The sequence below is a fragment of the Echinops telfairi genome, unplaced genomic scaffold (assembly GCF_000313985.2).
Source record: "Echinops telfairi isolate 266 unplaced genomic scaffold, ASM31398v2 ScPeMD7_7410;HRSCAF=8448, whole genome shotgun sequence".
Classification (NCBI taxonomy): Eukaryota; Metazoa; Chordata; class Mammalia; order Afrosoricida; family Tenrecidae; genus Echinops; species Echinops telfairi.
Genome location: NW_022111310.1, coordinates 8,688,979 through 8,706,583, shown reverse-complemented (window position 1 = coordinate 8,706,583; position 17,605 = coordinate 8,688,979). Strand labels below are relative to the sequence as shown.

At 48.1% G+C, this 17,605-nt stretch overlaps 1 protein-coding gene across 1 annotated transcript in view; it reads left to right on the top strand.

Annotated features, from left to right (window-relative positions):
- ABCA1 (ATP binding cassette subfamily A member 1) overlaps positions 1-17,605 on the top strand; it is a 128,168-nt gene that overhangs the window by 87,998 nt on the left and 22,565 nt on the right. The window contains exons 19-33 of the mRNA XM_004710968.3: positions 304-475; positions 1,679-1,810; positions 2,739-2,881; positions 3,115-3,252; positions 4,069-4,289; positions 5,096-5,168; positions 6,049-6,251; positions 7,624-7,672; positions 7,907-8,020; positions 9,209-9,357; positions 10,889-11,013; positions 11,820-11,918; positions 14,613-14,802; positions 16,175-16,269; positions 17,485-17,517. Coding sequence (XP_004711025.1) covers positions 304-475; positions 1,679-1,810; positions 2,739-2,881; positions 3,115-3,252; positions 4,069-4,289; positions 5,096-5,168; positions 6,049-6,251; positions 7,624-7,672; positions 7,907-8,020; positions 9,209-9,357; positions 10,889-11,013; positions 11,820-11,918; positions 14,613-14,802; positions 16,175-16,269; positions 17,485-17,517 — 1,936 coding nt within the window. The remainder of the gene's footprint in view (positions 1-303; positions 476-1,678; positions 1,811-2,738; positions 2,882-3,114; positions 3,253-4,068; positions 4,290-5,095; positions 5,169-6,048; positions 6,252-7,623; positions 7,673-7,906; positions 8,021-9,208; positions 9,358-10,888; positions 11,014-11,819; positions 11,919-14,612; positions 14,803-16,174; positions 16,270-17,484; positions 17,518-17,605) is intronic.

The following is a 17,605-nucleotide window of genomic DNA, read 5'->3' as shown; positions in this document are numbered from 1 at the left end:
GAGTTTCATTATTGCTATACTGTACCCTAAGTAACTCATCTCCCCACTCCCCCTCTGCAAGGTATGTCCAGTTGTCTAGAGATGGGCATTGGGTCTCCATCGCGCGCCACCCTTTATCATTGTGTGCCCATCGCTGGTGCTCAGATAATTAACCGAAATAAATACTGGTGACTTGCCTGCCTGCTTGAGAGAGCAGAAGCGGCCACAGAGAGCAGGCAGGCCGGTTGACTGACATCCCAGTCCGCCCCCAGGGTCCTCGCAGCATCTTCTGTGGGTTCATTCCTTTCGTCTCTCCTCTCACAGTCCGCATGGAGGAGGAACCCACGCACCTGAAGCTGGGTGTGTCCATCCAGAACCTGGTGAAGGTTTACCGAGATGGCATGAAGGTGGCAGTCGATGGCTTGGCACTGAACTTCTATGAGGGCCAGATCACCTCCTTCCTGGGCCACAATGGAGCGGGGAAGACCACGACCATGTAAGAAGATGGCGCGCCCTCCCGGAATGCACCACAGAGAAGGAATAGTGAGGAGTGTACCCCTGCAGAAATTGTCTGCCCCACTGGGAACAAGGGCAGAAGACACAGGATTTGATGGGTGTCCAAATATTTCCTCGTTATGACAATGCTTTCCAAGTGTCTTTTAAATGATTTCTTCAGGCTGCCACAGGCTGTGGGCCTGGTGGCTGTCTTTCTCACGTGGTTTCAGAATTGTACTACGTTCTTGGAAGTGAGTCCAGGACAGCGCAGAGATAGGTTTGCCTTTTAAGCTGATGTGGTCGGAACTGTGAAGCAAGGGTCTAGGGCAGTACTTCTCAATCTTCCCAATGCCGCCACCCTTTACTACAGTTCCTCTTGTTGTGGTGACCCCGCCCCGCAACCATGAAATCATTTTCGTTACTACTTCTTAACTGTAATTTTGCTACACCAATAGGAATTGGGTGACCCCTGTGAAAGGGTCATTTGACCCCCTAGGGATCATGACCCACAGGTTGAGAACCACTGGTCTGGGGGAAAGAAAGGAAAGAATAGTTATGTTGGAAGGAGGTGTTGATTTTGCAGGAACTCTGATTTTAAGCAGATGTGAGGACCAACTGGCAGCTTCCCCTGGTTGCCCTCCGTGGGACCGACAGGCCCCTGTAATGGGCAGCTGAGGAGGTCACCATCTCCTCAGGCCAAAGAATACCCGAGTTCACCTCTGGGGCTCGTGTGGTCCCTTCACACCATTTCAAAGGACATGCTTGGGAGTGACACTTATCATGTCTTGTTTCGCTTTCCTTTTACATTTTGAAAGTGAAATCAATAGAGTCAGCACATTGTAAATGTAAAAGGTTACTCAAAAATCCTACCATCTAACACAAGAATTATTTTTAGCTTTGAATAATTTGTTACCAATTTTTCTGGATGACTTTTAAGCCCACGAAATCGGTGTTTTAAAGTGCATGTTCCATGGCAAATTGGAATGTACTTTTAAAGACATACTTGCACTGAAGTTGCCACCTCCAACCCTTACACCTCATCCTCATCACCCGAGGGCCCACTGGCATCCATTAAGAAAGGATGGAGAGTGAGGGGGTTAGCACCCTTTGCTCTGCCTGTCCTAACTCTGCCCCCGGAACAGAGCGTCCAGAGGGCAGGAGGTAGCATCGCCCTGACTCCTGTGCTTTCAAATGTTGTCCTCAGGTCAATCCTGACTGGGTTGTTCCCTCCTACCTCGGGCACTGCCTACATCCTGGGGAAAGACATTCGCTCCGAGATGAGCACCATCCGGCAGAACCTGGGCGTCTGTCCCCAGCATAATGTGCTGTTTGACATGTGAGTACCAGCCCCAAGCCGGGAGGAGGAGGCCCTTTCTGAATGAATGTGTGTGTGGTGGGTTCATGGCAGCCAGGAGATCACCGTGGGGTGGTAGGCCGCACTGCCCTGGACATTTGGAGATCTGCCTGCCCTTTGACTTTAGCAACAGTAGGAGGTGAGCGCTGGGTAGGCCATATTGTTTTAGTCTACCTGGGGGAAATGGTGATCTCCATTTCTTGTTTTCCTGGGGTCTTTTGGCCCAGCCTCTACCCAATGCGCCCTCCTCATGCCATTGGCAGCTCCCACAACCCTCTCTAACCTGGCAGTACTTCTGGACCCTCCTATCAATGTCCTGTCTTCTTTGCTCAAGAGGTTTGCTCCTCCTCAGGCTGCTGTTTCAGCAGGCAGGGCCTCCACAGAGCCCTCAGGGTGGAGCTGAGAAGGGCCTGAGCTCTACGGTTGTGGACAAAGCTTGTCTCTTCTCCAGGCTCCAACTTCCTCTTCCCTAAGGTTAAGGGGTCCGGGCGAATTTGCACACACAACCTCTGCTTTCTGAGCCTTAGGTGCTTTAAACTTCAGTAGGGCTGCTCCAGCTTTCTGCTGAACCAGCTACTAGGTTGATCGGGCTCTGGGGAGAGTCCTTTGAATACCAGCTCTTTGAGCCTACAACTTATAGCTGCAGGTGTCTGATACATGGTGCCCAGTGCACCTAGCCCTTGCTCAGAGGAGGCTGGAAGTGACCTGTGACATTTCAGCTTTGGCTTCCTGAGCGCATGTGGCTGTTCACTGCTGATCTACCTTGACTCCTTCTGGGAGTCATTTCTCAGCAGCTGAACCAGTAAAACAAGAGAAGGGCCTGCCCTCTCCCATTCTGAGCCCAAAGTTTTGTGTTGTGGGACATCCTGCAGAGGACACTGCCCTGAGCCCATGGCTCTTCTGCCCCCAGGCTGACCGTCGAAGAGCACATCTGGTTCTACGCCTGCCTGAAAGGGCTCTCCGAGAAGCACGTGAAAGTGGAGATGGAGCAGATGGCCCTGGATGTGGGGCTGCCACCTAGCAAGCTGAAAAGTAAAACAAGTCAGTTGTCAGGTGAGTGCCAGAGCTACCTTTCTGCTGTCCACACACCCCTCCCTACATCATCAATACACACACACCCACGAAAAATATCAGCTGTCCCATGGTCTCGGCATCGGTGATCGGGTTGATAACAGAAACATGACCGGGTGTGCCCCGAGATGGACGTCTCCGTTTGTCTTATCCTGCCTCGGTCTCTACTCTGTCTGGACCAGCACCTGGAGCTTCTCGCTCTCTTGCTATTATAGGGGGAATGCAGAGGAAGCTATCTGTGGCCTTGGCTTTCGTGGGGGGATCCAAGGTTGTCATTCTTGATGAGCCGACGGCTGGTGTGGACCCTTACTCTCGCAGAGGGATATGGGAGCTGCTGCTGAAATATCGACAAGGTAACTGATGTGTGTTTACTCTGAGTCCTGGACCGGGTGGAGGGAGGAGCTCTTGAGAAGTACGGCTGCATCTCATGGCTGCCCTTCCTAGGGCAATGGAATTGCTTCTCCAGGAGGGTTTTCTTAACACTCAGTGCCCACTGAGGGATGGAGCTGAGAGGCCTGAGTTACAAGGCACCTAAGTCTTACCCTCGCTACTTAGGGTGCTGCAAGATTAGCAACAGGATAAAGGGCATCCCTTTGGGCTTCCCTGATACCCAGTGCCCACCCCAGCATAGAACCTATCCGCATTTATTGTGATCATGTGCCCTATAGCCTGAGATTCCTGTGTCTCTTGTTCATGTCTTCATCCCTAACGCAGTACAGCTAGTTCATGTTTGTCAAAAGCATAGGTGAAAAAATGGAAGGGAGAAGAAGATAACATAGTTGGTTATCTACTTTGAGAGATATTTGGGTATAGTAGAACTTTTCAGCCAGTCCTGAGTGTTCCTGAGACTTCGGGAGAATTGCTTCATTTGCCTTCTTTTCCTTACTTAAAAACATGCGTACCTCACTAAGTGACATGAGAATGCATGTCAACCACTTAGCCCAGTGCCTGGCAAACAGCAAGTCCCCATGTGAATGCTGCCGCTCTGATTTCTGTGAGGACGCTCTAGCTGCCTGCACACAGGTGTTGCCATTCTAGGGTTCATGGCCACACAGTGTTGAAGGGAATTTCCAGGGCTTTCTCCCATGTTCACTGTTGTAGCGGCTGCCACCACTTTCACTGCGAGTGGACAGGCCTCATCCGACCCTATCCTTGTGTCTGCCTGGCAGGCCGCACCATTATTCTCTCCACACACCACATGGATGAAGCAGACATTCTGGGGGACAGGATTGCCATCATTTCCCATGGGAAGCTGTGCTGTGTGGGCTCCTCCCTGTTCCTGAAGAACCAGCTGGGAACAGGCTACTACCTGACCCTGGTCAAGAAGGATGTGGAGTCCTCTCTCGGTTCCTGCAGAAACAGCAGCAGCACCGTGTCAAACCTGAAGAAGGTAAGAGCAGTAGAGCCGTGCTGGGCTCAGGGACTCTGGATTCACTGTTGTGATGGTCTGTCCTCCACCCCATCCTGCCCTGTGGAGGCCAGCCATTCCCCTGTCCCGCCCTCTCTCACATCACACCCTTCCTGGGACAAGGCAGGCGGATGGCCCTTCCATTTCCATTGTGTGATCTCAGTTGAGTGCAGTGGTTTTCTCTCCCAGTGGGAGCTGGTGCGTGAAGGAAGAGGTCCTTCTCCGTGCCACGGAGTCGATGCTTATGAGACTGGAACTGCGGACAGGTGTAGAAAAGCCTTGTCTTTCTCCCTTGGAGCAGCTGGTTTTGTCGACCTTGGTTTTGGCTGACCTTGAAGCTAGCATCCCAATGGGTAGGCACCCCCCTAGGAAAAGGAAGAGCAAGGGCGGAGGAATGCCTGGCCATTCTTTCTCCTTGATCCTTTAAATCTCCTTTAAGAGCCCCTAACCACTGTTAAAGCTAGTGAAGCACTAAACTAGCCCTCTGGCCAGGTACATGCCAGGCCTGAGACAGTCAGCAAATGGCTGGCTACGTCATTGATCAGGGGACATATTTCTATTGTGATGCTGTGCTGGCTGTCTCCAGGAGGTTAGTCTGTTCACAGAGCACACCCATGTTGAATAGTGGCCTCTGGAGACATGCTGTCCAGTTGCATGCCCAAGCAGATACGCTTTCTTTTCCTTGTCTTACCAAACCGAGCCCCTTAGCAAGCTTCTCCATCAGTGGTGGTGGCACCTGTCCCATTGCCCGGTCCCTTACCCATTCTCACCTCCTTCTTTGCCATCAGGAGGACAGTGTTTCTCAGAGCAGTTCTGATGCTGGCCTGGGCAGCGACCATGAAAGTGACACGCTGACCATCGGTAAGGACTCTGGGGTTTCTTATTCAGGTGGTGCCTGAGCTACACCCAGCTGGGCAGAGTGGAGGCGGAGGAGGAGAGGTGCAGAGGCTGGTGGTGCGGACTCAAGGTTTGCTGCTGGGCTGGGGCTGGGTGGCTGTGGGAGCGGGTGCAGCTTGGTGGCAGGGTTGGCTTCATGCTTGCTGGGGAGCCTGGCGCTTGGTCTTGGTCTGGGAGCTGGCAGGGTAGCCTTCCAGATTGGTGCGATAAGGGAGAGGGTGGGGGTGGGGACTTTGGAGGAACTTTGAAAGGACTGAGTGTCGAGACAGTGGTGATGCTGAGGGCCAAGCCAGTGGCAGAGGGATTTGAACTGAGTACCTAAGGAGGGGGAGAGGCCAGGAGATCAGGGACATTCGACAGGGTTTCCTCAGGACAAGCGTGCCACCAGTAACAAGTGTGAAGCAAAAACCCTTGACAGAAACTGTCTTTGGCCTGTCCGAATGACTGGCTGTTCCCAAGAAGACTTCTGTTTCCGTGAACTGTTGTAGTCACCCTCTTTTGAGGGAGCCAGAACTTTCTTTAAAAGTTTAGGTGAGAACAAAGACTTCTTAAAGGTTCCTCTGCTCACGTTTTCCGACAAAGATGCCTGACCTGGTAGCACGTGGCACCAGAGTCATTCAAGACTTTCCCCATTTGCAGGGCATTGAGTACCTTCCGGGTGCCTGGCTTTGGGTGACGCAAAAGTAAATAAGAAGTAATACTTGCCTTCAGGAGCTCTCAGGCCACGAACATGTGACGTGACTGAAGCATCTGGGGTGGGGGAGTGTGTGAAGGTAGGGCCCAGCTGGACCTTGCTTTGTGGTCTCTGAGCTGCCTGAGCTGTTCCTGCCTCGTGTCCCTGCAGATGTCTCTGCTATCTCCAACCTCATCAGAAAGCATGTGGCGGAGGCCCGGCTGGTGGAAGACATTGGACACGAGCTGACCTACGTGCTGCCCTATGAAGCTGCCAAAGAGGGAGCCTTCGTGGAGCTCTTCCATGAGATTGACGACCGGCTCTCGGACCTCGGCATCTCCAGTTACGGCATCTCAGAGACAACCCTGGAAGAAGTAAGTGCCGTGGCTCGATGTCAGGATAGAGTAGAGCCAACAGTCACTCCCAAGGCCAGGTACGCAGCCTGCATTCTGCTGGGAACAGGTTCCCCATGGAGCTGGCTCTTGGGTTCTCAGGTCAATGGCACTGGTCATGTTGGATCCCTTTACTCTTTAAGATGGTAGTAGGAGATAACAGGAAAAAAGTTTGTTTTTTTTTCTTGGTGTAGTTGTGTCGTGCTCAGCTGTCGACTGGATCCTTGTGCTTGGAAAATATGTGGGGAACAAACAGAGGGCTTCAGAAAGTTTGTAAAAAAAGATCAGTATCTTTCCATTCATGAAATTCTTAACACCCCCTAGCAGGAGCCCTGGTGGTATAATTTTGGATTATACCTTGGGCTGCTAACAAAAAGGTTCGTAGATCAAAACTACCAGCCACTCTGTGAGAAAAAAATGGAGCCTTTCCACTTCTGTAAAGGTGTACAGTTTCAGGCCCCCCAGGGGCAGTTCTGCTCCGTCCTGGAGGGTTGCTGTGAGTCAGAATCGACTCAGTGGCTGTTGAGTTTGGTTTGAGCGTGTTTGTGCAAGCTTAGAGATTTTTGTTGTTGGTATTGTAAAAATAATCCTTGTAACCTCATGTAATCCTCAGAACAAGGTGAGATAATTTGGCCCTCAGAGATGTTGAGATTCAGAGCTCGGTGTTTGGGGCTGTGAGGCCCACGCTCTCCTCATTGCTCATGAGGGCCTCCTTTGAAGGCAGAATATCGCAGCCCCTTGGGCTAGAGGGGGCAGATAGGGAAATTGTGTGGCCGAGTGGTTTCCCATGGTGCAACAGAAACCTCTGGAGGATCATCCAGACAATGACGAGTTAGAGGCTTGGAGTCTGTGTCTGTGGGTCATGCTTCTTCCGTGGCTCTGCCTTGCCGAGGTCTGTAGACGCGAGAGCGGTCTGGTGCACATGCTCGTCTCGTCTTCAGCTCTCCGCCGTGGTTTGCGCCTGACATTTCTAGGCTGTGGAGAACCCACGGCCTCTCGATCATTCCACCTTAACTAACCTGCCCCAGTGCTAACCTGCTCGGAGATTTGGGGCCGCAGACCTGGAGGAAGCCCTGTAGCTTCAGAGCAAATTGCTGCTGCTGTTGCTGCTCTGCCCTCCTGTCGCAGCGTTAATTTGAAAATGATTATCTGGATTGATAGCTCTCGGCGCCGAGGAAGAAATGGTCTCGAGCGAAAATGGCTTTTCTCCCCAGTGACTCTGGCCAAGTGCCATTAATAGATGTGGGCTTCTAGTTCCTTTGTCCTAAAGGGCTAACAAGCCACGTGATAATGCAGTAACCGTGGCTACATTCATCGTGTTGGTACTTATAATCACGCCTGCTCTTATTTTCAGATATTCCTCAAAGTGGCTGAAGAGAGTGGAGTGGATGCCGAGACCTCAGGTAACCTCTGCGAGGAGTTGCCTGCTCTGTAGGTAGTGCCCCCTAGAGGCTGCCAGATATAACCAGCGCTTTGCATTTCTCCTGGAATGCTTTTATTCCATTCTCATTTATAGCATATAGATTTGCAGTAGAGGGGGTGGGGGGTGGGGGTGGGGAGAGGATTTGTTATTGTTGTTGTTGTTCCAAATGAAATGAAATGAAATGAAACGTGGACGACCTTCCCTTGGCCTTCAGATGGCACCTTGCCGGCACGACGGAACAGACGGGCCTTTGGGGACAGGCAGAGCTGTCTCCGTCCATTTACAGAAGACGATGGTGTGGACCCCAATGATTCTGACATCGACCCAGGTCTGCATGCCATCATTGGAAAGGGCTATTCTCGGTTTTTCTCACGTGCCAGGATGGTAGATCCCTGGAGGGGACCGAGGGGAGAAGGAACACGAGAGGAGCCACTTGTCCTTCCCCGGCTTGAGTGTGTGTACAAAGGAATGCTCCCAGCATCATCACATGTCCCCTCACCCCTGGGAACCCAAGGAGTTTCTTTTCTGGGGGGGTCTCACTTTCATATATATATGTATTGGAGCGCTCCAACCTAAACCAAAGTCACTGCTATCGAACTGATGCTGAATCATAGCAACCCTATAGAACTAGGGCAGAACTGCCCCTGTGGATTTCTGAGCCTGTAACTCTTTATGGGATTAGAAAGCATATAGTCTTTCTCCCTCAGAGTAGCTGGTGGTTTTGAACTCCTGACCTTGTGGTTAACAGTCAGACTTGTAATTGATATGCCACCAGGGCTGCTCTATTGCAGGCTTAGTGGTTGAATAGATATATATTGGACGGAGGGATGATTTTGAAAGATTCTGAGAGGTGAATTGTTTTTATGGACTTAGATATTTGGTCTATATGTGCCCTTGTGTATCTGACCAGCATGCAGTGGGAAGGCAAGAAATCTAGCAAATATTGGTAAGATGCCAGGGTACCTCTGTTAGCAATCATGAGCTTAAGACAAGAATGTGTGTAAATTTTTTTAGGAATCAAAACCTATCTTGCCCTCCTAATCACTTGTCATGAGTGTGCATGTCTTATGTTTCCTTTGACTTTATTGTGACTACTTAGAAATCATTTGAAACATGTTCGCCTTTTAAAACTGAAAGCATGCCGGATGGGGGAGAAATCGCTGTGGTAGGTTCTCAAGTAGGTCAGCACACATACATGGCCTGTGTCATAAAATATTCTTTAAGACACTGAGGCTGACTTGATCTACCTGGATGGTGATGTGACACTCATGTTTGTGTCCCTTGATTTTCTACTCTGGTTAGACAAAAACTCAAAGGCAGCGGCTCCTTCCATTCAGTCTCTAGGCTCATACCTTTCTCTTGAACATGCGTTTGTCATGAAAGCCCTTTACTTCTGAGACACATTTAGCTTCAAGCGAGAGCCTCCAAGGAGGTTGCTGAAGATGTTGGAGGGTGGGCATGGCAATGTTGAACATGTCTAAGATGACAGATGACCTTCCCTGTTGGGCTTCTACAGAATCGAGAGAAACAGACCTGCTCAGTGGCATGGATGGCAAGGGCTCTTACCAGGTGAAGGGCTGGAAACTCACACAGCAACAGTTTGTGGCTCTTTTGTGGAAGAGGCTGCTGATTGCCAAGAGGAGTCGGAAGGGATTCTTTGCTCAGGTGAGAAGTGCTGGGTACACTCAGTGGGTTAATCTGGGTCGACTAGAGAAACAAATCCATACATACTCCTATGTGTTAAGGGAGAACTTTATATCAAAAAGTAGTTATATGTTAAGAAAATATACCAGCCCTGTCCAGATCAAGTCCATAAGTCTGATATTAGCTCATATGTCCGATACCAGGGTATAAATTCCTCTTCAGACTCACACAACACAGGCAATGACGACGAATGCAGGAAGATCACAGGCCGGTGGGTGGAAAAGTCTTGTGGATCCAGTGGTAGTGGAAGCATCTCAGCGCTGGCAGGCCTCCCTGTATGCTTCCTCTAGCACCAGGGCTCTGGGTCCATCAGTGTAACTCCATGTGGTTTGTCAACTGGAACGTGTAGCAGAGTGAGCGTGTTTCTGGCCTCCAGTGAGCTATATATATCTCTGTTGTGCCTTCACAATGAGGTCATCAAGCTGTGACCTGATTGACAGGCTAAACTCCCCCCTTTGCAAGTTGACAGGAGATTATGTAATTGCCACACTCCAGAACTCAGGCTTTATGGGCTGGTTGCAGGCTCCCTGACCCTCAGAGGCTGGAGAGAGCATCATTGTTAAGAGATGGGTGTTGGGGCTGGATAATCTGCTTTTCTATCCCAGTTCTGTTTCCTGCCAGTCATGTATTTCCTGGCAAATGACTTCTGCTTCCATTTTTCTCCCCTGTAAAATAGGGATCATTACAGTATTGTGACATAGGGTTGTACTGAGGATTTTGAAAAAGACTTTTAGTGTTTGGATTGTAAAAGATGTGTAACCAGTTTAGGAACATTTAGAAAAACTATCTTTGCAAATTCAACTTCTGAAATGCAAGATGTTGTGCCAGATCCACTTGACATATGAATGAATCAGAAACTTGATCTAACCAAGGACACAAAAATGTACACAGTACAATTGACAAAGATTAAAGGAGCCTTCCATGAATGGGATGGTGTTCTATATTCAGGTATTTGAAGACTTAATGTCGGTAAGAGGTCAGTACTACTGGAGTGATCTAGAGATTCAACTCTAGACTTTCTGGAACCGTGGAGGGTATTGCCCCTGAAATGTTCACCACAACTCTGCCCTGCAGTCGTCTTAAAACTGAACCACGCTGAGGTAGCAAAAAAGTTTGCTTTGAGTACTGTGCTCTTTTAAGGGGGAAAAAAAGTATGTATGCCATAATATGGAAAACAGTAAGTGACACAGTTAGATAGCAGTCTTAGGTAGGGCAGTGAGTTCATGCTAATGAAGGAGCGGGAAGGGAGAGCATGACTGGTCGCCCAACTTCACTGAACTGTTATGTAGGAACTGTGGAATTTGTAGGTATTTTCCTGCCTGTTTGCTCAGAAAACAACATAAAACACACCTTGTGGGGGTTTGGCTGTGGGCGCTGACTCCACAGTCCTGTGCAGGTGGCTCTGGGAAGCTCCTGGACTTGTCGAGACATGTCCCTTCGCCATCTCGCGAATCCATGATCGTCCCCTTTCTCCCCTTTCCCTGCGTTACAGATTGTGCTGCCAGCTGTGTTTGTGTGCATCGCCCTGGTATTCAGCTTGATTGTGCCGCCCTTTGGCAAGTACCCGAACCTGGAGCTGCAGCCTTGGATGTACAATGAGCAGTACACGTTTGTCAGGTGTGTGTGTGCCCTCTGAACCCACAGAGAGCAGTGCTCAGGCCGTGTTCCCTGTGCTGAGCATCAGGGGGTCAGGGGTTGGATTGGAGGATCACACAGTAGAATGGTTCTATCAGCTGTGACTAGGCACAACCACACCCACATACCCCAGGCTCATATCAGATGTAAAGAGCAGCAGTGGACAGACCTGGACCAATAGGCCAGCCCTCGATCCCCTCTTTGAGTCCCTCTCCACTTGGTACTATCTTGTCAGGGATAGGCTGCTGTGGGTTAGGAAGAATAATCTACTCTCACTAAATTTACCATTAAGTTATAATATATTTGCATTTTCATAATTGTGTTTTAACTTTGTAGCTGACTCATACAATTTCCATATATTATATTGGTAAACCATACCACCTTCAAAAAAAGTTAACCTCTATTTTCTGCACAGTGCAATGCATATCTTTATTTTCTAGCTAGTATTTGTTCTTTAGACAAAAATACTCTAACTTTTAATAAACCAACGCTTCATGCATAAAGGAATTTCTACGCTTTGTTAGGCAGGTATTTTTATGTAGGCCTTGGGTTGGGGAAAAGGGTAGCGATATTGAAGGGAAGGTTTTGTGTGTGTGTGTGTGTGTGTGTGTTATGATCTCTTTCTCTCTAAACATGCATCCTTCTTACACTTCACATAGAAAATAATTTACTTACTCCTTCCTTTCCCACTTGCTGACCCTGTATTACATAGGCTTATGGAGTATGGGCTTGGTTTGTGTTTGTAACTTAAACTCATCCTTTTTTGTGTTTTCTGGCTCCCCATGCAGTAATGATGCTCCTGAGGATGTGAGCACCCAGCAACTCTTGAATGCCCTCACTAAGGACCCTGGCTTCGGCACCCGATGCATGGAAGGGGACCCAATTCCGTGAGTTCCATTTTCAGCCTGGAGCCCCGCCGTGGCCAGCTTCCTGTGCCTGTTGCCTGGCCTGATCTCCACACCTTGCATGGATCTGCTGCGCGCCACCTTTTGACGGCTACCAGTTGTTCCTTTGAATCATTCTTTATCTTAAAGGAAAGAGCACAGGAAATATAGTATAGTAGCCTCACCAAACTATGTAGGAACAGGTGTTTGGTGTGTCTTCTAATGTCCTTTGGAATAAATCATTATAGATATTATTTATTATTTTAGAGACTTAATATTTAACTTGAGTAGCACGTTCCACTTAGTGGTCAAATCCTTTCCCCTTCTCTCCCATCCAGCAACCCTGTAATTGTGCGCACAGGAACAGGCTGCCATTCTGCGACATTTGCAATTTAGCTCATCAAATCCTTTAACTTAACAACAAGATGACATATTAATTTTCACAAAATGTACATTTTACACTTTGATATTTGCCTATTTTTTACATACTTACCTATATATACTTTAAGTAGGCATGGCATAAAGTCAGGGAAATAATCATATGACCTTAAGTGTGTGGCTAAAGGTATGTCAGGGGATCATCGTGTGAAGAGAGCTGAGAAGCTTAAGCGGGAGCCCAGGGCTGGGGCAGTGGGTCCTGGTGTCTAGTCTCAGGACTGATTTTGCAGCTGAGGTGTCTAAACCACGGGGATCTCTGAGAGCAGCAGGGAGCTGCCGGATGATTAGAGAAAGCCATGTGAATTTCAGCTATTAGAGAGGGGAAGACGGCTGATCCTGGAAGAGGCAGAGCAAAGACTGTGGTGACCAGACATGCATAGTTCCAGAGGAGATTTTCAGATGTATAGTTACGAGGTCCCTTGTTGAAAGCCTTTGCTGTTAAGATTCCAAGTTATGGTGGCCCTGGTTCATTCTTATTAAATGAACAGTCACTACATTTTCATTAGTCCTTACGGAGTGGTGAGTATTGGTTCCGAGGAGCAGGATGTTCCCAGTGGACAAGGACACAGACACGCCTATCTGGATTTCATAGTGCCTTTGATGGGGTTTCATATAAACACTTTACAGGCAAGAGAGAAGCATGGAATGAGAGGATAATGTAAGTAAGTGGATTCACAGCTTGCCAGCTGAACCTGATGGAGTCGTGGATTGATGCCAGGCTAGGTATTATAAGCCACAGTGGTAGGGGGGGCTGACAGAGCTAGCCTGGCATCAGAGGGTTCACAGCATGGAGGCACCACCGGGCATTTGCTAAAGACAGCCTGAAGGAATGGCCTTCCAACATTCTGTAAACCCTTAACTGAAAATCGAATTTTAGTTTTTTAAAAAGTGATAGAACTGAGAGAAATTTGATTGAGACCCCGTCAAAGTGTGGAATTTAACTTGTAGCATTTTGTCTCCATCTCTCAGTTTTGAAGGCTTTACGGTGTGAGCCCCAGGTGACTGCTGTGTCTTACTTAGTGCATGTCTTCGTGTGACCTTTTCATTTAGTGGAGATGAGTTAAAGAAAGAACTCGACAGCATTCCACTGCTCATTTGATTTTTTTATTACATGTAAGAATAATATAAAGACTAGCCTTGCTATAAATCATAGAATTTTAGAACAGGAAAGGACAATTGAAGGAACTTGTTGAAACAAATCGTTTTATACTTTTGCCTGTTGAGAAAAATCCCGAGGGGCCGAGTGACTGACTGAAGAACACATAAGAGTTCATAGCATGAGCCAGGGGATAAAGGTCTTGTCTTTTGCTTCCTGAGATGCTTGCAAAATACCTAGTTTCTCATGCACCAAGCATTCAGTTTGGCACAGAGGAGGTCTCCCCTCATTGCTCTTTCCCCCCAGATTGCCACTTATTTTAAAACATATATTGGATCTTGCAGTTCTTCTCCATCGGACTTCTACGCAGAGAGCATACAACTCAGAGTGTCTACCTGGTTTCCATGATCTGGCCCTTGCTTATCGGCTCATGACTCTTCCTCTTAATTCACTGTCTTCCACACACTACTCTCCTGCTGGTTTTGAATAGAGAAAGCTCATTCCTTCTTTGGGCCTTTGTTCCTGAACCCTCTTCGTATAAGGCTCTTTCCCCTCCAAAGTCTTTGCCTGGCTTCTACCTTCTAATGGTTGAGCTCTCTGTTGCAGCATTACCTCCTTAGGGAACTATTTACTAGCAAAATTAGCCCCACTTCTTCAGAGTCACTCTCACCTTACCTTGCTTTATTTTTGACTGTCCACATTTATATTAGCCCCAGTGGTGTAGGGGTGTTTTGTTTTGTTTGTTTGTTAAGTTTATTTGATTCATCTGTTTGTCTGTTTGTCTATCTTCTCCACTGGGAGGAGAATAAGTACTCGATCTTGCTCACCCCCGATTCTCAATTACACACATCTGACACCTAGTAAATGCTCAGTGAATGCGTGTCAAGTGAACAAATGAGGGATTGGCAGTCTGCGGGCTCATTGGATTGAATGATGTTCAATATTGGAGCAATTAGGGTTTCTTTGAGGTCCAGGGCCTTCTCTGTATACCTTTTGCAACTGCTAATGCTGTGGCGGCAACAGTGAAATGGGATTGTGCTTACCTTTTCCAAATAAGGAGGGAATTGGCGGATGTTTGGGGGAGTTCCTTACTAATCCTGGGCTCCAGAGACGAGGGAAGAGCCGGCGGTCTTGGATGACCCTCCCTGGGCATTCCTTTGCAGAGAAATGCCCTGCTCGGTGGGAGAGGAGGAGTGGACCACGGCCTCAGTCCCCCAGACCATCATGGACCTCTTCCAAAATGGGAACTGGACGATGGAGAGCCCTTCGCCTGCCTGCCAGTGTAGCAGTGACAAAATTAAGAAGATGCTGCCCGTGTGTCCTGCGGGGGCAGGGGGCCTGCCTCCTCCACAGGTGAGCCTCTCTCAGAGTGCCCCTGAGCAGTTGGGGACCCGGTAGCTTCTGCTTGGGGATCGGGAATGTAAGCGATATCATGCCAATGGGGTTGATCTCCTCCTTGGTCTTAATTTTTGGCATATGAAGACACATGCAGTTCTTTGAGGGCCAGGAGTGTGGACTGATCATTCTATATCTGAAGGAGTATGTTTCTGCATTTTGAAAAGCCAGCCCAGTTTTACATATTTGTGCGAATTAAAACGGAAGCAAAACGCGGTAGGCAATTGGCTTGGGGAAGACACACTAAAGCTTCTCCTACGATGGCGATCTCTCAGGAGAAGTACTAGTCGGGGAAGTAGTAGACCTGGCTTCCATTCCTAGTTCTCCCACAAATGAGCTGGTGGTCTTGGACAGGCCACTTAATCTCCCTGCGCCCTGTCCTCAAGTGTGGATGTGAGAGGCTAGACCAGAAAACTGCCCCCGGTCTTGTCACCTTCAGCCACTCTCAGATGCGGAGTGCGGAAGGGGTTCTGAGTCATGTTTTCTGAGAATAACTTCAGGAAGAGGTTTATTATTGTTAGCTCTCTGTGTCTTTCTAGACTTCTGGTTGTAGGGGGAGAAAAAGCAAATGTAAGAGAAACTGATTGTATCTCTGAAATAATGGCTAATCTATTCATCACCATTCTCCAAGGAATAAAAAAAAAAGTCACTAGATAGAGTCAAAGATGCTTCTCCATAAAAAACCACTTGTGACTGTAAAGAATCACATTCCAATGTATGCTGCTCAGTTGTTTAGAATCATTTTCCAGGGAAGGCTTGGCCTACCATAGTGAATGGCCATTGCCAAGTGTGGGAACCAGCCTACAACCGGATGGGTCCTAAAGGATGGCTGTGTAATTGAAGTGAATAATTTTACAGACATCAGACAGGCATCCAAGGACTCACCTCTTCAGCAGGGAGCAGGGAGCACAGAGATTGAGCAGAAGGGAGTTGCCTGCCCCCTGAGCAGAGAGAACAAAAGAAACACATCTGCTCCTATAGATAAAGGCCTCACTGTATGGTGCTCAGCCATGGGCTTGTAAGAGGTATCATTAAGGTGGCACTATTATGGGAGGAGATTGTGGGGATGGTTTGTAATTAGGAGAATGTGACTGGGACTCTTTTCCAACTCACAAAGGTGAAGACCTCTAACCATTCAGAATCCTGGCCTCCCACGCTTCTTCAATCATGGGCATAGAGAACTTGCCCACTTACACTGTCTTCCTGGTCCTCAGTTTCCCACAGCCTGGGCTCCTGTCCCACTGTGGTGCACATGTGAAGGGCAGGTGCCACTCTCGTTCTTGATTTGTTTTCATAAAGACGCGTGTGCTTGGTTTTTATGTGGTGACAGAGAAGACAGAACACGGCAGACATCCTGCAGAACCTGACGGGAAGAAACATTTCCGATTATCTGGTGAAGACCTATGTGCAGATCATTGCCAAAAGGTGAGTAGCCCGATAACGTGGTTTTAAGTGTCCCATCACTGCTCAGAGCAACTCACATTTGAGAAGAGGAGACTGGAGAGGTCAGGGAAGTAGCAAGCTTTGAGCTATTTCTGTGTCCTGGAAGGTCACGATCGTGTCCCAAACGAGAAGGCATGATGAAAAGTATTGTGGGTCAGAGTGCAAATAAATCTAATTTGAATTCAGCCTCTTATAAGCAGCTTGGTAGGGGGGCAACCAGTTGCCCTTTCAAAGCTACGTTTCTATAAAATGTGCTAATCGTGTGGTGAGCTTTAAATGAGATGATAAATACCGAAAATACCGAATGTCTTGGATAGTCTCTCATGGATGGAATCTACGATACTATGTGACATCATGAGCAGATCCTTCGGCTGAATCAGCAGCCTGCCCTGGGTGTGAGCTCGTGGAAGAGCCATGCAGATTCCTGAAACATCACAGTCCACTGCTGAATACCTAGTCGACGCTGAAATTCTACTTTCCCTTTTATTCTACTTGGTTGCTGGGCCTTTCCATTAGGATTTCTTCATGACTTCAAATGACTACTGACCCACTGCCATAGAATCAGTTTGGACTTGTACCCTTCATAGGGTTTCCGAGGCTATAAATCTTTCTGAGACAGCCAGCCTCATCTTTCACCCACAGAGCAGTTGTTGGGTTTGAACCACCAATCTTACCGCTAGTGATTTAGGATTTCTCCAGCAGTGCCACCTGGGCTTCTTAAATGACAACAAACAAGTAAACAGACGCCTGCCAAACTACACTCACTGCCATGGAGTCCCTGTAGGACCAAAGCATGGTTCAAAGATAATGACAGCGTGTTTTCACAAAAGAGGCGTGACACCACTCTGCTGCCATACCTCTTGGAAGGGCTCCTTCGACTTGAGAAAGTTACGTTTTCAATAACGTGCTGCTGATGGTCATGTGCACCCTCTCTTGATCTACAGGTGGTTTTTAAATTGTTTCAATTAATCTAAAGCGTGATTCTCATATAAATGATTTTAAGATGAACAGGAATAAAAGGTCATATTAATTAGAGTTTCTATTCAATTGGCAGAACCTTACAATGTCCCTCTGGTCCTAGGATTATTTCTGTCCCATTGTCGTTTCCTTAGCTAGATGTGTATTCCGTTTTGCTTCATTAGGAGCGGGACGAAGGCTTTGAACTGATTGTGGTTTCTTTGTCTTTGTCGTTTGTAGCTTAAAGAACAAGATCTGGGTGAATGAATTTAGGTAAGTTGAACTCAGCTTTCAGCTTTCCTTGCTTCTTCTAGTTTGGGGGTTTCATTTTGATGCAGGAATCCTGGATGGAGAACTGGGG